The following is a 13,027-nucleotide window of genomic DNA, read 5'->3' on the forward strand; positions in this document are numbered from 1 at the left end:
CTATTTTTAGAATCTATCCCATATATAATCATTTCCTTTAGCATATAATCTTTGCTAACTAATTACTAGTTTGCAATTTCCTGTGAAATTTTAGCGTGGAAGGCCTTTGTGTGCAAGTCTGGTATCATACTTAAAAGAACAATCTAAATTTAGTTAAACCAAAAGACATTTAAAAATTAGTATGGAAACAAGCAGAAAATAAGTCTATTATAGCCATAGCACCCTCATGTAGCTAATACAAATTAATCCTTTAATTTAATTTCTGAAACAAAACATGCAGCCATTCTGAGTCACCTAGACGTTCATTTAGCTCTTCAGAAACGGAAAAGCATTCTAACAAAAGTTCAGTTGTCTCACCTTCTATTATTTTTACATTGTTAAATGACTCGGAATTGTCTTCATTTATGGTTTTCCACAACGCAATCAAGAGAGACTTGGTCAGCTCTCTCCCTCCTTAACTTATGGGAGCCTAATGCACAAGGAGGCTAAGTAATTTGCTTAGAAACATCCCTCAATCCCTGCCAGACTCAGCTGGGTCCTTATCTGGCTCTGAGCCCGTTAATTCAGACTTTGTTGAAAAATAATGTTCAACCTCGAGATTTCTGCAAAGGTAAGACTGATTGAAAAATCGGAAAAAAAAATTAAGCTTCTCTTTATGGGAAATTGGACTCTTCAAGACTATCTGCATTACATCATTGTAGACTTCCATGGTTCAGTGTTGTGACACTGTGGCTCTCAGGCTACACTGAAGAATTTTATAAGAAATTAAACAGTTTTGTTTACAGTAGGAATGTTGTTGACCACTTTTTTTTTAAGGTTATTTTTTTCTGAGAGAGAGAGAAAGAGAGAGCAAGCGGAGGAGGGGTGGAGAAAGAGAGGGAGAGAGGGAATCCCAAGCAGGTTCTGCACTGCCAGTGCAGAGCCCAACGCGAGGCTCAAACCCACAAATCACGAGATCATGACCTGAGCCAAAGTTAAAACGCTTAACCAACTGAGGCACCCAGGTGCCCTAGCACTTTTTTTTTTTTTTCTAATGAGAACTTATGCAGGAAATGTCTCTTAGATTCCATTCCAGTACAGTTGTGCTCCCCTAGCTTTTTTTGGTGAAACACATAAGTCGGGGTTTAAATCTCAAGTTCCTAAAGCATCTGAGCAGATAACTTAAATAAGAGACATGGCCCAAGTATTAAGATGGAGAGTGAGGAGATTCCCTATTTAAAGGGATCACGCCTTACCAAGGCTCATTACATAATTTGCAGAGCACAGTTGCAAGATGAAACTGTGGACCCGTTGTTCAAAAAGCAGGAAAAATTAAATACAAAATAAACTATAAAACTTTTTGTTTTCTTCTGCGGTTTCTCTCTCAATCTACAGTGTGGGGTTTCTGTTTGCTTTTTAATGTTATGCCCTCTCAGGCATAAGACAGAGAAAATCAAATAATATTTGTTAACAATAGCTACCATTCATGAAGTGCTTACTATGTGCCAGGGACTGTGTTAAGCACTTTAAATACATTATCTTATTAAACCCTCACTAATAATGGGTAACATTCTATAGTGCTGACTATATGCTAGACACTATTCTAAGTGCCTTATACAGCTCATTTAATCCTCACTGCAACTCAACGGGATAGACATTATTATGATTACCTCCATTTTACAAATGAAGAAACCAAGGCACAGAGCAGTTAAGTAACTGCTCAAAGTCACAGTGCTAATTAGTGGCAAGCGCAGAGAGTTGGCTTAAGAGTCCATGCTCTAAACTGCTACCCTGTTCTGTCATATTTACTGTTCCCCTCATCAAGAATGAGAAAACTGAGGGGCGCCTGGGTGGCTCAGTTGGTTGAGCATCCGACTTCGGCTCAGGCCATGATCTCACGGTCTGTGAGTTCGAGCCCTGCACTGGACTCTGTGCTGACAGCTCAGAGCCTGGACCCTGCTTCAGATTCTGTGTCTCCCCCTCTCTCTGCCCCTCCCCCGCTCATGCTCTGTCTCTCTGTCAAAAATAAACAAACATTAAAAAAAAAAAGAATGAGAAAACTGAGGTTTTGCAACTTGCTAAAGGGCATTTAGTAAACAGCAGAGCAAAAAAATAAAATAAAATAAACAATTTGGATAATAAGATTTTGCCCTTGTTTGCAGCTCAGGCCAGACGTGAGACATCACCAGAGTCACTTACCAGATTCTACAAAAGGTACAGTATTAGTAAAAGCTGCTTGAGATCACAATAGAAAGAAGAGCGGAGATAAAACACAGAGACACAAGAACACTCCTTGACGCCTCTTGGTCTCCCTGCACCTACCTTGCCAGGGAACTGCTGTATGACCTGGGGAATGTAGCTTATTTCCGATGGCTTCTTCTGGAGGGACACCACCACAAAAAGTTCAAAGAGCTGCTGCTCCTGTAATTCAATAAGATCCCTCTCTAAGGTCTGGTAGTGAGGATTCCTCTTGGAAGACTGCTGGAGCTGGGCTAAGCGCTTGTGGCGGTCTGCAATGAAATCAGGGAGCACTGTTTTTCCTTCATAGCCCCATCTTCCCTCCAGCACCCAGAGGTCATGACCCATATGGATTAATCTTCACCCAGTCATTGCTGACGGAGTGCTGACTAACCGACGTCTGCCACACAGCCCTGCGAGGGCTATGACATACTTGGGGAACAAGTACAGAGTCTCACAAGCGCCCAGGAGCCCGCGGTGTCCCAACCGATACTCTAGGTGCGTCCCAACACATATTCTATGCTCTCCCATCTTCCGCGGCGTAACACCAGGATACGTGGAAAACGTCAGGTGAAAGCAATGGCCTGACAACAGATGCCACTGGCTGGTGATGAAATTATGAAGCGGGGTTCGTGAGTAAATGACTGAGAAAGAATTCTTGAGACGTTTTTGGTGCAAAAATGAGGTTTCATTATAGCATGGGCACAGGACCCGTGGGCAGAAAGAGCTGCACTGGGGTTGTGAGGAGAGACTGATTATATACTTTTGAGTGTGTGGAGGGAGGGGGGATAGAGATGAAGTGAGTTTCTAAGGAATTTCCGGATGCTAAAGGCAGGGTCTTCCAGGACCCTGAAGATGTAACTAGTGTCAAGATAAGGTTGCTTTTAGGTTTTTTTTTTTAAGTTTTTTAAAAGTTTATTTATTAATTTTGAGGGAAGGGGAGCAGAGAGAGAGAGGGAGAGAGAGAATCCCAAACAGGCTCCACACTGCCAGCCCGAAGCCCAATGTGCGGCTCGAACTCACAAACTGTGAGATCATGACCTCAGCCAAAATCAAGAGTCAGATGCTTAACCAACTGAACCACCCAGGTGCCTCTACTTTTAGTTTTTAATAAAACATAAACATTAAGGCAGGAAGGCAGCCATGAATTCCTTGAGGAAGGCCACGCTCTGCATGTTTCAGGTGTCTATCAGTGGGCTGCAGGCTGTAAGGAAATTTACTTTAAGCTGCATTTCTCTTGCCTTTGTTTCCCTTATCATTGGGACCATGAAATCATGTGTGTGTGTGTGTGTGTGTGTGTGTGTGTGTGTGTGTGTGTGTGTGTAGGCTGGGGGGAAGATCTGATAAAAGAACAGAGTCCTACAGAGGCTAAGTACACAAAAGGATGAGTTTGATAAAATTAAAATAAATATCCTCACATTAAAGAAACTGCCTTTTACCCTTCTCTCCTTGGCATGTATTACTGACAACGGACACATGCTTACATCAATATATGGTGTTAAATCCAAGAGGGGAAAAATGAACCAAAAGAAGACACCTATTAATAGACTATTTCTCAAAAGAATGAAATTATGGAAGCATACTACTTAAATATGAGAAATTCCACTCAAAACTGGGTAGCATTTATTCTTTATTCTCATTTATCTCCAAACTGTGGACAATTTGGGGTAGTCTCCTGTAGAGGAAATGCAGAACTTGCAGAAGAAATAGTCTAAGTGGCCCAGAGAGTTGATGATGTGTTATTCTGAGCCACGATCGAAAGACGCAGTCTCTGACTAATTGTTTGCTTCTCTTTTGAGATGTGACACACTCTGCCCCCAAAGAAGTTACACCACGGATAAAATATTAAGAACACTTCAAAATTCATCTCGAAATGGCTCCCCCGAACTATCCAGTACATTTAGTGCTCTAGGCAAAGCTCAGTTCAAATCAAGAAAATTTTATGTCCTGTTTCTCAGCAGCAACGGCATTAGCTCTGTCATCCTTACACATCCAGGCTGAACTTGATGATGACTTAAGTTTCACCTTAGTAAGGCTCCAGAATCAAACACCTGAAGCAATCAGGCCAACGGAGAGAGCACATGACTATTAATCATAAGACCCGAGTATCAGACTCGGAACTGCCCTACACTCAGCTTTGACAATTCATGTCTCTGACTGTCTCCATGCCTCGATATGTCAGTCAGTGAAACAGGAACTATATAATTTGCTATGAAAATCCATTACGTGAAGGATACAGAGACCATGATATGTCTGAACACATACAGTCAAAAAATGTATGGCAGATTCTATGTGCTAGTAGAAAGCAAAGGGCACAATAATTTGAAATATAAGTAAATGTCTGTAAATGAGAAATAGATCGATATTTCCTATCTCAGTATCAGAGATGTCAAAGTTAAATAAGTACACTTGAGTGATTATGAAAAATTAGATATTTAATGGTATGTATTTGTCTCAGAGGATGATTCACATACTCTGTTTTGGCTGCTGGGAAACTCCTGCACCTATGTCTGAACATGCAGTTTCGCTGCTCCCCTAAGAACACTCCATCTTAAGAGCCGTACTGTTTGCCTCATTCCACCACGGGAGGTTTTTAACGCTGTCGAACATCTAACAGTGTACTGCTTAGTCCCCCAAATTTCAGCAGGTCTTACCATAAAAATATCACCCACTAAATAAAGCTGAATGTGGGAAAAACATGCTCAATCCCAAAGGCAGGTGCTACTCCACCCATGACCATGATCATCACGAGAAAGGGAGCAGCCCCACTGACTCACTCACTCTTTGGCAGATACTCCGCATCACTTTCGTTCCCACTGGTTTCACCTGAAAAGAGAGAAAGAGTTTCTATTTGTCTTGTTCGACAGTAGGGAGTCCATGGGGATGAGAACAGTGTAAAAGTCTCCATGGGCCGGGAGCCCTGGAATCAGGGGTAATAAGGACGCTGAGCCGTTCTCCAGACCACCTGGTTACAACAGGGTAGGGCAGTCACAAAAGAAAATAGCTGCTCAGGACCAGAGGGGCAACTAATCTACTCTAGCTCCTTCCCACACCTCACCTCCCTCCTCAGCTCCCAGCTCATCCCTGATTCTAAGAAGTCTGGTTCAGAATAGATTCTATTGCTACATTCATGTCCTTGTCCTTATATTCCCAAACAAGATATCAAAGGTAGACACCAACCTGGCTAAATAAAAACCTCAACTCAGAACTAACCATGAATTCAGAGTAAAAGGAACATGTGGGGCTCAGAGGGATAACCACACAAATTTACAGAGAAACATCTGAGCTACTTTATGGTGCTTCTAAGCTACTTCTAGGCCAAATTCAGCATTCCTTTACTCCGAATTCTTACAGTGCTCAGTCTGCTTTGAACTGCTCTTATTTTCCCCAGATTTTAAGTACCTTGGTTATAAGAAGCTATGCTTTTACAAGGGGGTATTTTGCACCACAGTGCTAGACACATGGCCAATTTACACACATACACATACACACACACTTATACACAGAGCTTTCTGAACAAGTGAATGAAAAATTTCTAGATTAAGTCTGAAAAGTTAAAGCAAAATTTAAAAGTGCACAGACAGGGAAAAATCTTTCTGTAACCTGCTTTCCTTTCCCTTTTCTTTCTTTCCAGACACTTCCAGAGGTTACTAAGGGGTGTGTGATGCTAAGCACACAAATAGGACTTTCTGCAGCAAGAAAAACAAGGCTAGGAGTCATAAATGAAAAATATATAAGCTTGATGATATAAAAATGGAAATTTCTCCCTAATAAAAATTACTAAATTCAAAACGTGAATGATAAACTGGGAAAATAACTGTGATACACATTGCAGACACAAGGATAAATTTCTTCATATTCAAATAGCTGTTACAAATGAATTAGAAAAATTATAGCACAACAGAAAAAGGAATAAAGGGTAGGAATAGACAATCTATACAAAAAGACTTATAACTTTCTATAAGCATGACAACTGTCCAAATTTAAAATTAAAGAAATGTAAATTAAAATAATAAGTAAGCTACAATATTCAACCGTGCCATGGGAAAAAATAAAAAGCTTTAATAAAACACAGTATTAGTAAAGATTATGCGAAAAAGTCATTTTCAAATGCTTTCCGTAGAAATATAAGCAGTTATTATAATCTGTGGGGCAATTTGGCAGAAGTCATAAAAATTTTACATGTACATATTTTTTGGTTAAGTCCAATGCTAGGTACTGATTCTATAGCTGTATTCTTACCAATATACAAAGTTATATACAAAAAGATATATAATGCAGCATTGTTTGCAGAGCAAAAAAATATATATACACATAGAACTTCAATATCCATAGGTTAAATAAAGTGTGAAACAACCAAAATGTCTATTATGTGTTGATACTAAAAGAGCTCTGAAATATATTAATTAATTTTTTTTTTATTTAAAACAAGATATACAAAGTCTGAATGGTATAAAAAACTATTTGGGTAGGGGCGCCTGGGTGGCTCAGTCAGTTGAGTGTCCGACTTTGGCTCAGATCATGACCTCGCAGTTTGTGGGTTTGAGCCCCGCACTGGGCTCTGTGCTGACAGCTTGGATCCAGGAGCCTGCTTCGGATTCTGTGACTCCCTCCCCCATGAGCACTCTCTCTTTCTCTCAAAATTAAATAAACATTTAAAAAATAAACAACACAATTGAATTATTCACTCCTCTTTAAAAAAAACTATTTGGGTAGAAAAACTATTTGCATGTGCATAAAATTTTCTGGGAGTAGTAGGAGGTTTGGGAAACCTTGGGTTTTCATTTTTTTCTCATTCTACATTATTTCAATATTTGCTGTGCTCATTTAAATTTTATGATAAGGAATAAGAGAATGCTAAAAAATGTTGCTTCCTCATAAGACATGTAACAGAAAAAGTACCTATTTAAATACTGTGTACTGTATAGGTTTGGGGGGTTTGAATTTTTTTTAAGTAGGCTCCATACCCAAACATGGGGCTTGAACTCACCACCCTGAGATCAAGAGTTGCATGCTCTACTGATTGAGCCTACAAGGCGCCCCCTTTTTCTTTTACTAAAAAAAAAAACTTTTTTTAGGGGCACCTGGGTGGCTCAGTTGGTTGACTGTCCGACTTTCGATCTTGGCTTGGGTCGTGATCAGGCGCTGTCAGTGCAGAACCTGCTTGGAATCCTCTCTCCCTCTATCTCTCTGCCTCTCCCCCACTCACATGCCTGTGCTCTCTCTCTCTCTCTCTCTCTCTCTCTCTCTCTGAAAATAAATAAATAAACTTAAAATATTTTTAAAAATTAATTTATTTATAGTAGGCTCCATGCTCAATGTGGGGCTTGAACTCATGGCCAATAGTCCCATGCTCTTGTATACATTTCAGGTGTGCAATATAGCCATTTGACAAGTGCACACATTATGCTGTGCTCACTGCAAGTGTAGCTACCATCTTATAGGCTTTAAACTTCAAATTAACCACCATGATAGAAAGCACACTGGAGCTATGACATATTACTCAGCATGAAGGAACAAACACCGTGAGCTCCTGAGTCCTGTTTGTGTCCTTAGCATCAGGCACTTCTTAGGGGCCTATCAAGTGTCTGGAAAGAAAGAAATGAAAGGGGAAAGGAAGGAAAAGTAATACAACTGGAAGAGACCCTACAAAAGCTCATTTGGGTGGCTTTCCTCTATTCACATCTGTAGGTTTTGATGATCCGTGTTCCAAGAAACTGAATGATGGTTAAGGGGCTTGCTTACAAGCCAATAGGAAAATCTATTTAGAATCTATAGGGATCAAAAAAGAAATAGGTTGTCCGTTTTTTACACGTGACTTCAACACACAAAATTATAATGACAGAACTGAAGAAGGGCAATAAATCATTTTGTAACAACTGATAACTAAAAGTTAAGAAATGTTTAGGTTGGAACAGATTCAGTAAAACCTAGCATGTACTGACAGAGTAGGTAAATACAATTATCTGGTTCTACCAGTCATTGTTGATCTACAGACAAAAGCTTAAGGAGGAAAACAAAATCTGAAAATGTAACTGTGGAGCCAAGAGATCCTCAGGCATGAGACAACTTCCTCAGGCCCACAGGAGGAGTTGGTTACAGAGGCTGGGTAAATGCATATTTTCTTTGAGCCTTGCAAAAGAAAAACACACTTGTGGGGAAGAGTTACAACTTAGGGATTGTTGTAAGTTCGCAATTCATTCTGTCGAGTTTTTTCCAATAACGATACAGAGAAAAAAAGACTTGGCTTTTCAAAACTTATCTTAGAGCCACATTTACTGAAATGTTCCTAATCCATAAGGCATAAGACATACAAATAAAGTAAGAGATCAGTAAGAACCTACTTAGTGCAGCATAAGCATCGAGAATGTAGCTGCCAGTAGACTGCTATTAATTTAGGAAAATGGTAATGTTTCAGAAGAATTTGTCCCGGCCCCAGTGTCTTGAAATCTTACATAATTTGCAATTTACAATTTATTTCCTTATCTAGAAACAGTTGACAATAATGTCTGCCACAAAGGCTATTTAGAAGATTAATGATAATGCGTCTAAAAGGGTCCAGAATAATAGCTGGCACCAGTTTTCATCTTCTGTACCTAGTTCTGAAATATACACATAAAAAGCCTTTGACAATATCCTTGTTGAGGATAAAAAAAAACACATGGAGAAATCATTAAACTGCTAAAAATCAAGATTTATGAGAAAAATGGCGAGTAACTGTTGGTGACGGAAAAGGGTAGGACTTCATGGTACCATGCTCTTTCTGCAAACCGACACTTCCTCCCTCCACTGGCTCGGCTTCTTCTTCTGTAAAATAAGGACAGTCCCTGCGTCCTAGTGTTGTCATATGTTACACATGAGATAAAGTATGTAGAAAATCTATTACTTCATTCAGTAAGTGGTTCCTATTAGCAGCAATAACCAAAATGATTTCTTCTGCAGCAGAGAAGATGAGAACATGTTTTGATCACTGCTTTTGAAAATATGGAAACTTGTATCTAAAATGGTGACTAGTTGATTTTAGAGTAAGAAGAAAGAGGCTCAAATTGGAGCAGGGAGGATTTTATTTTCAGATAGTAATTGTTGGAATGCAGAACAGATTTTCAAGGGAAATTAAGAAATTTCTGTCTTTGGACGTCGGCAAAAATAGGAAACATTCTTCTCTGGTTATGACTTGGCTGTTGTTTCTCGCTTGACAAAAACTGCTAAATTCTGCATGTTCTTTGTCAGAAAACCAAGTTAAGAATCTTGCATGAGGCTAAGAAAATTCTAATAATTCACTAGGGATGTTCGGAGTTTCTTAATTAAGACAATGTAAGGTTTGGGTCTCCTGGGTGGCTCGGTTGGTTAAGTGTCCAACTGCAGCTCAGGTCATGATCTCACCACTTGTGAGTCTGAGCCCCGCGTCAGGCTCTGTGCTGACAGCTCAGAGCCTGGAGCCTGCTTTGGATTCTTTATCTCCCTCTCTCTCTGCCCTTTCCCTGCTCACTCTGTCTCTTTCAAAAATAAAAAAACATTAATTTTTTTTTTTAAAAAGACAATGTAGGTTTTATCTAGGCATCTGAAGGATGAAACTACTACTGAACTTAGTAGATGACTACCAGTTCTGTGCCACATACCTGTGGTCTCTATATACCTAATATTCTCGGTTCTACTGAGAGTCTAACTGAAAGAGTCTATACTGAAAGAGACTATAAATCAGTCGGATTATAAAATAATGCAATCTGCCTATGAAAATTAGTCTCATTGGCAGGGATTTGAGGAAGAATAAGAAATAATCCCTTATCTTAAAGAAGTTATATTTAAGTGGGATAGATAGGAAAGTAAACCAAGAATTATAATTTACATAAATGTTAAGTTATATGACTCTCCCCTCAAATGCTGGTAGCTCTGGACAGCTGCAACAATTCTTACCTTTTGAGGGAGGTACGTCTTTTCCAGTGTATGGGTGTAACTTTACCCTCTTTTTCCCTCTCTTAGACTCAAATACATCAGCAATTTTCAATACGAGCTGAAAAAAGACCAACAAAGCACAAGTTAAAACTAACACCAGACACTTGGGTGGCTCATTTGGTTAAACGTCCCACTTTGGCTCAGGTCTTGATCTTTCAGTTTGTGAGTTCAAGCCCCACATCGGGCTCAGTGCAGACAGCACGGAGCCTGCCTCGAATCCTCTGCTTCCCTCTCTCTCTGCCCCTCCCATGCTCATGCACTCTCCCTCTCTCTCAAAAACAAATAAACATTAAAAAGTTTTTTTTAAATAATAAAAATTTTATTTTTAAGTAATCTCTATGCCCAACATGGGGCTTGAGCTTACAACCTCAAGATCAAGAGTCACATGCTCCACTGATGGAGCCAGCCAGGTACATCCCTTTTTTTTTTTTTTTTTAAAGATTCAACACCAAGTTTTCATATTAATTTACTAATGATTTTCACTCAGAGAAAGATCCTTTTTAAAAGTAAAAACCTTGACATTTTTTCAATTTTGAATCTAAACTGATCTTTAGTAATATGATATGTTGTTCTAATAGAAAATCCACATAACATGGGTAGAGAAGGAGGAAAGGCTATCTTCTTTCCAGAAGGACCCAGCACAGGCTCTTAGAGAGATTCCTTGTCACTCCACATCACAACATACAAGAAACCTGCCTATTGCACTCTGTTTTTTTTTAAATTCATTCATTTATTTTAATTTTTTAAATGTTTATTTATTATTGAGAGACAGAGCATGAGCACAGGAGGGGCAGAGAGAGGTGGAGACACAGAATCTGAAGCAGGCTCCAGGCTCTGAGCTGTCAGCACAGAGCCCAATGCGGGGCTGGAACCCAGAAACTGTGAGATCATGATCTGAGCCAAAGTTGGATGCTTAACCAACTGAGCCACCCAGGTGTCCCATCCACTCTATTTGTTGACCAAGCCTTTCCTATCACCCAGAGTAGGAAGCAGAATACTCCTTCCACTTGGAAGGTGGGGTAAGGCTCAGTTATTTCTGTTCCCAGGAATTCTTCACAAAAAGATAATCACGCTGACAAAGTTTTTGTTAAAGCAAATACTCTCTTTGCTACTGGGAGCACTAATATTACAATTTATTTTAGAAACGTCATAAAAATAGGCTCTCAAATGTGCTTTAGGGTGAAAACCAGGTTCCATTTAAAAAACATTACTCAGAATTTTTTTCTTTGCTGCTGGGAGGTGTGTGTGAAAGAGACAGATAGACACCGGCAAACACAGACACACACACACAGAGTAGGGTTCAAAAAGGAAAGATGGGGTTCCTGGGTGGCTCAGTCAGTTGAGCGTCTGACTCTTGATTTTGGCTCAGGTCATGATCCCAGGGCCTGGGATTGAGTTGGATTCTTTCTCTCCTTCTGCCCCCTTCCCCAACTTGTGCATGCGTGCTATCTCTCTCTCTCTCTAAAATAAAAAACGTTTAAAAAGGAGGAAATATGTGTCAACAATACTCAAGTAAAAAAATATTTCAGGGGCGCCAGGGTGGCTCAGTTGTTTGGGTGTCCGACTTCGTCTCAGGTCATGATCTCGTGGTTCGTGAGTTCGAGCCCTGCATCGGGCTCTGTGCTGACAGCTCAGAGCCTGGAGCCTGCTTCGGATTCTGTGTCTTCCTCTCTCTCTGTTCCTCCCCCGCTTGCACTCTGTGTGTCTCTCTCTCTCAAAAATAAATAAAGATTAAAAAAATTTGTTTTTAATTTTTTTAAAAAAGAGGAAAAAATCAAGCTGATGAACAGCCACTTTTTAAAAAAAAAATTTATGTTTTTATTTATTTTCGAGAGACAGAACATGAGTGGGGGAAGGGCAAAGAGAGAGGGAGACACAGAATCTGAAGCAGGCTCCAGGCTAGCACAGAGCCCAATGCAGGGCTTGAACTCACAAACCGTGAGGTCATGGACCTGAGTCGAAGTCAGACACTTAGCCTAAGACTGAGCCACCCAGGCACCCCAGTGAACAGCCATTTTTGAAAGGAGGAATTGGGAGGCCTGGCTGGCTCAGTCAGTCAGAGCATGCAGCTCTTTATCTTGGGGTTGTGAATTTGAGCCCCACGTTGGGTGAAGAGATTGCTTAAATAAACAAACTTAAAAAAATAAAAAAGAGGAATTCATTAGTTTTCCATGTTTATTTCTCTTTCTTCTTAAAATTCCAAGCTTTTTCTTAATTATTAATCCTGATTTAATATATTTAATGCCTCAAATTACAACCGTTAGGAACATAAGAGCCAACAAAGTTTGAGAAGAATGTTCTTGTTTTCTCTTTTGTCCTTGTTTCTCCAGCAATCCTGGCAACCCACAGGCGGTGAATCAGTCCAGCACAAGAAAAATAACATGTGAGAAACATGTGCTTCCAATATGCAGATTATTCCCACATTTTGGATGCGTTTGTTCTTTTAAAGACTTTTGTAGCTGCCATTCAAGTGAAAAATTACCAGTGTTCTTAAATATTACCATTGTAAAAAAACAAGAGAATCCAACATAAAAAGGTATTGTTAGGGGCTATAAGGAAAGACATATGAAAGTAAACATGTATTTTGGGGACATAATGAACAAAAATAGTATAATTATTAATGAGCATCTGAAAATTATACTCAAAAGTAGACTCAAATATTATAAAGGAAAGGAACTATCTGTTCTAGAACTATGAGACAAAGTAACAAAATGGAAATTTTGGTTATGAGTTAGGAAGAGTTACCTTGCGGTTGTAGGAAATGTTGTAGAATATTCTTCCTAAGGAATGGTAGAAACCATATTGCTATACACACTTGACGCAACAATATGAGACATTAGGAAATCTATTGTAGCAA

General features: G+C 39.5%; 1 protein-coding gene across 3 annotated transcripts in view; it reads right to left on the bottom strand.

Annotated features, from left to right (window-relative positions):
- DENND2C (DENN domain containing 2C) overlaps positions 1-13,027 on the bottom strand; it is an 89,178-nt gene that overhangs the window by 23,178 nt on the left and 52,973 nt on the right. For all 3 annotated transcript variants that reach the window (XM_027058283.2, XM_027058281.2, XM_053214637.1), the window contains 3 exons: positions 10,132-10,228; positions 4,999-5,043; positions 2,302-2,489 (listed from right to left, as the gene is read on the bottom strand). In XM_027058283.2, coding sequence (XP_026914084.1) covers positions 2,302-2,489; positions 4,999-5,043; positions 10,132-10,228 — 330 coding nt within the window. The remainder of the gene's footprint in view (positions 1-2,301; positions 2,490-4,998; positions 5,044-10,131; positions 10,229-13,027) is intronic.

This window comes from Acinonyx jubatus, chromosome C1 (genome assembly GCF_027475565.1).
Source record: "Acinonyx jubatus isolate Ajub_Pintada_27869175 chromosome C1, VMU_Ajub_asm_v1.0, whole genome shotgun sequence".
Taxonomy (NCBI): domain Eukaryota; kingdom Metazoa; phylum Chordata; class Mammalia; order Carnivora; family Felidae; genus Acinonyx; species Acinonyx jubatus.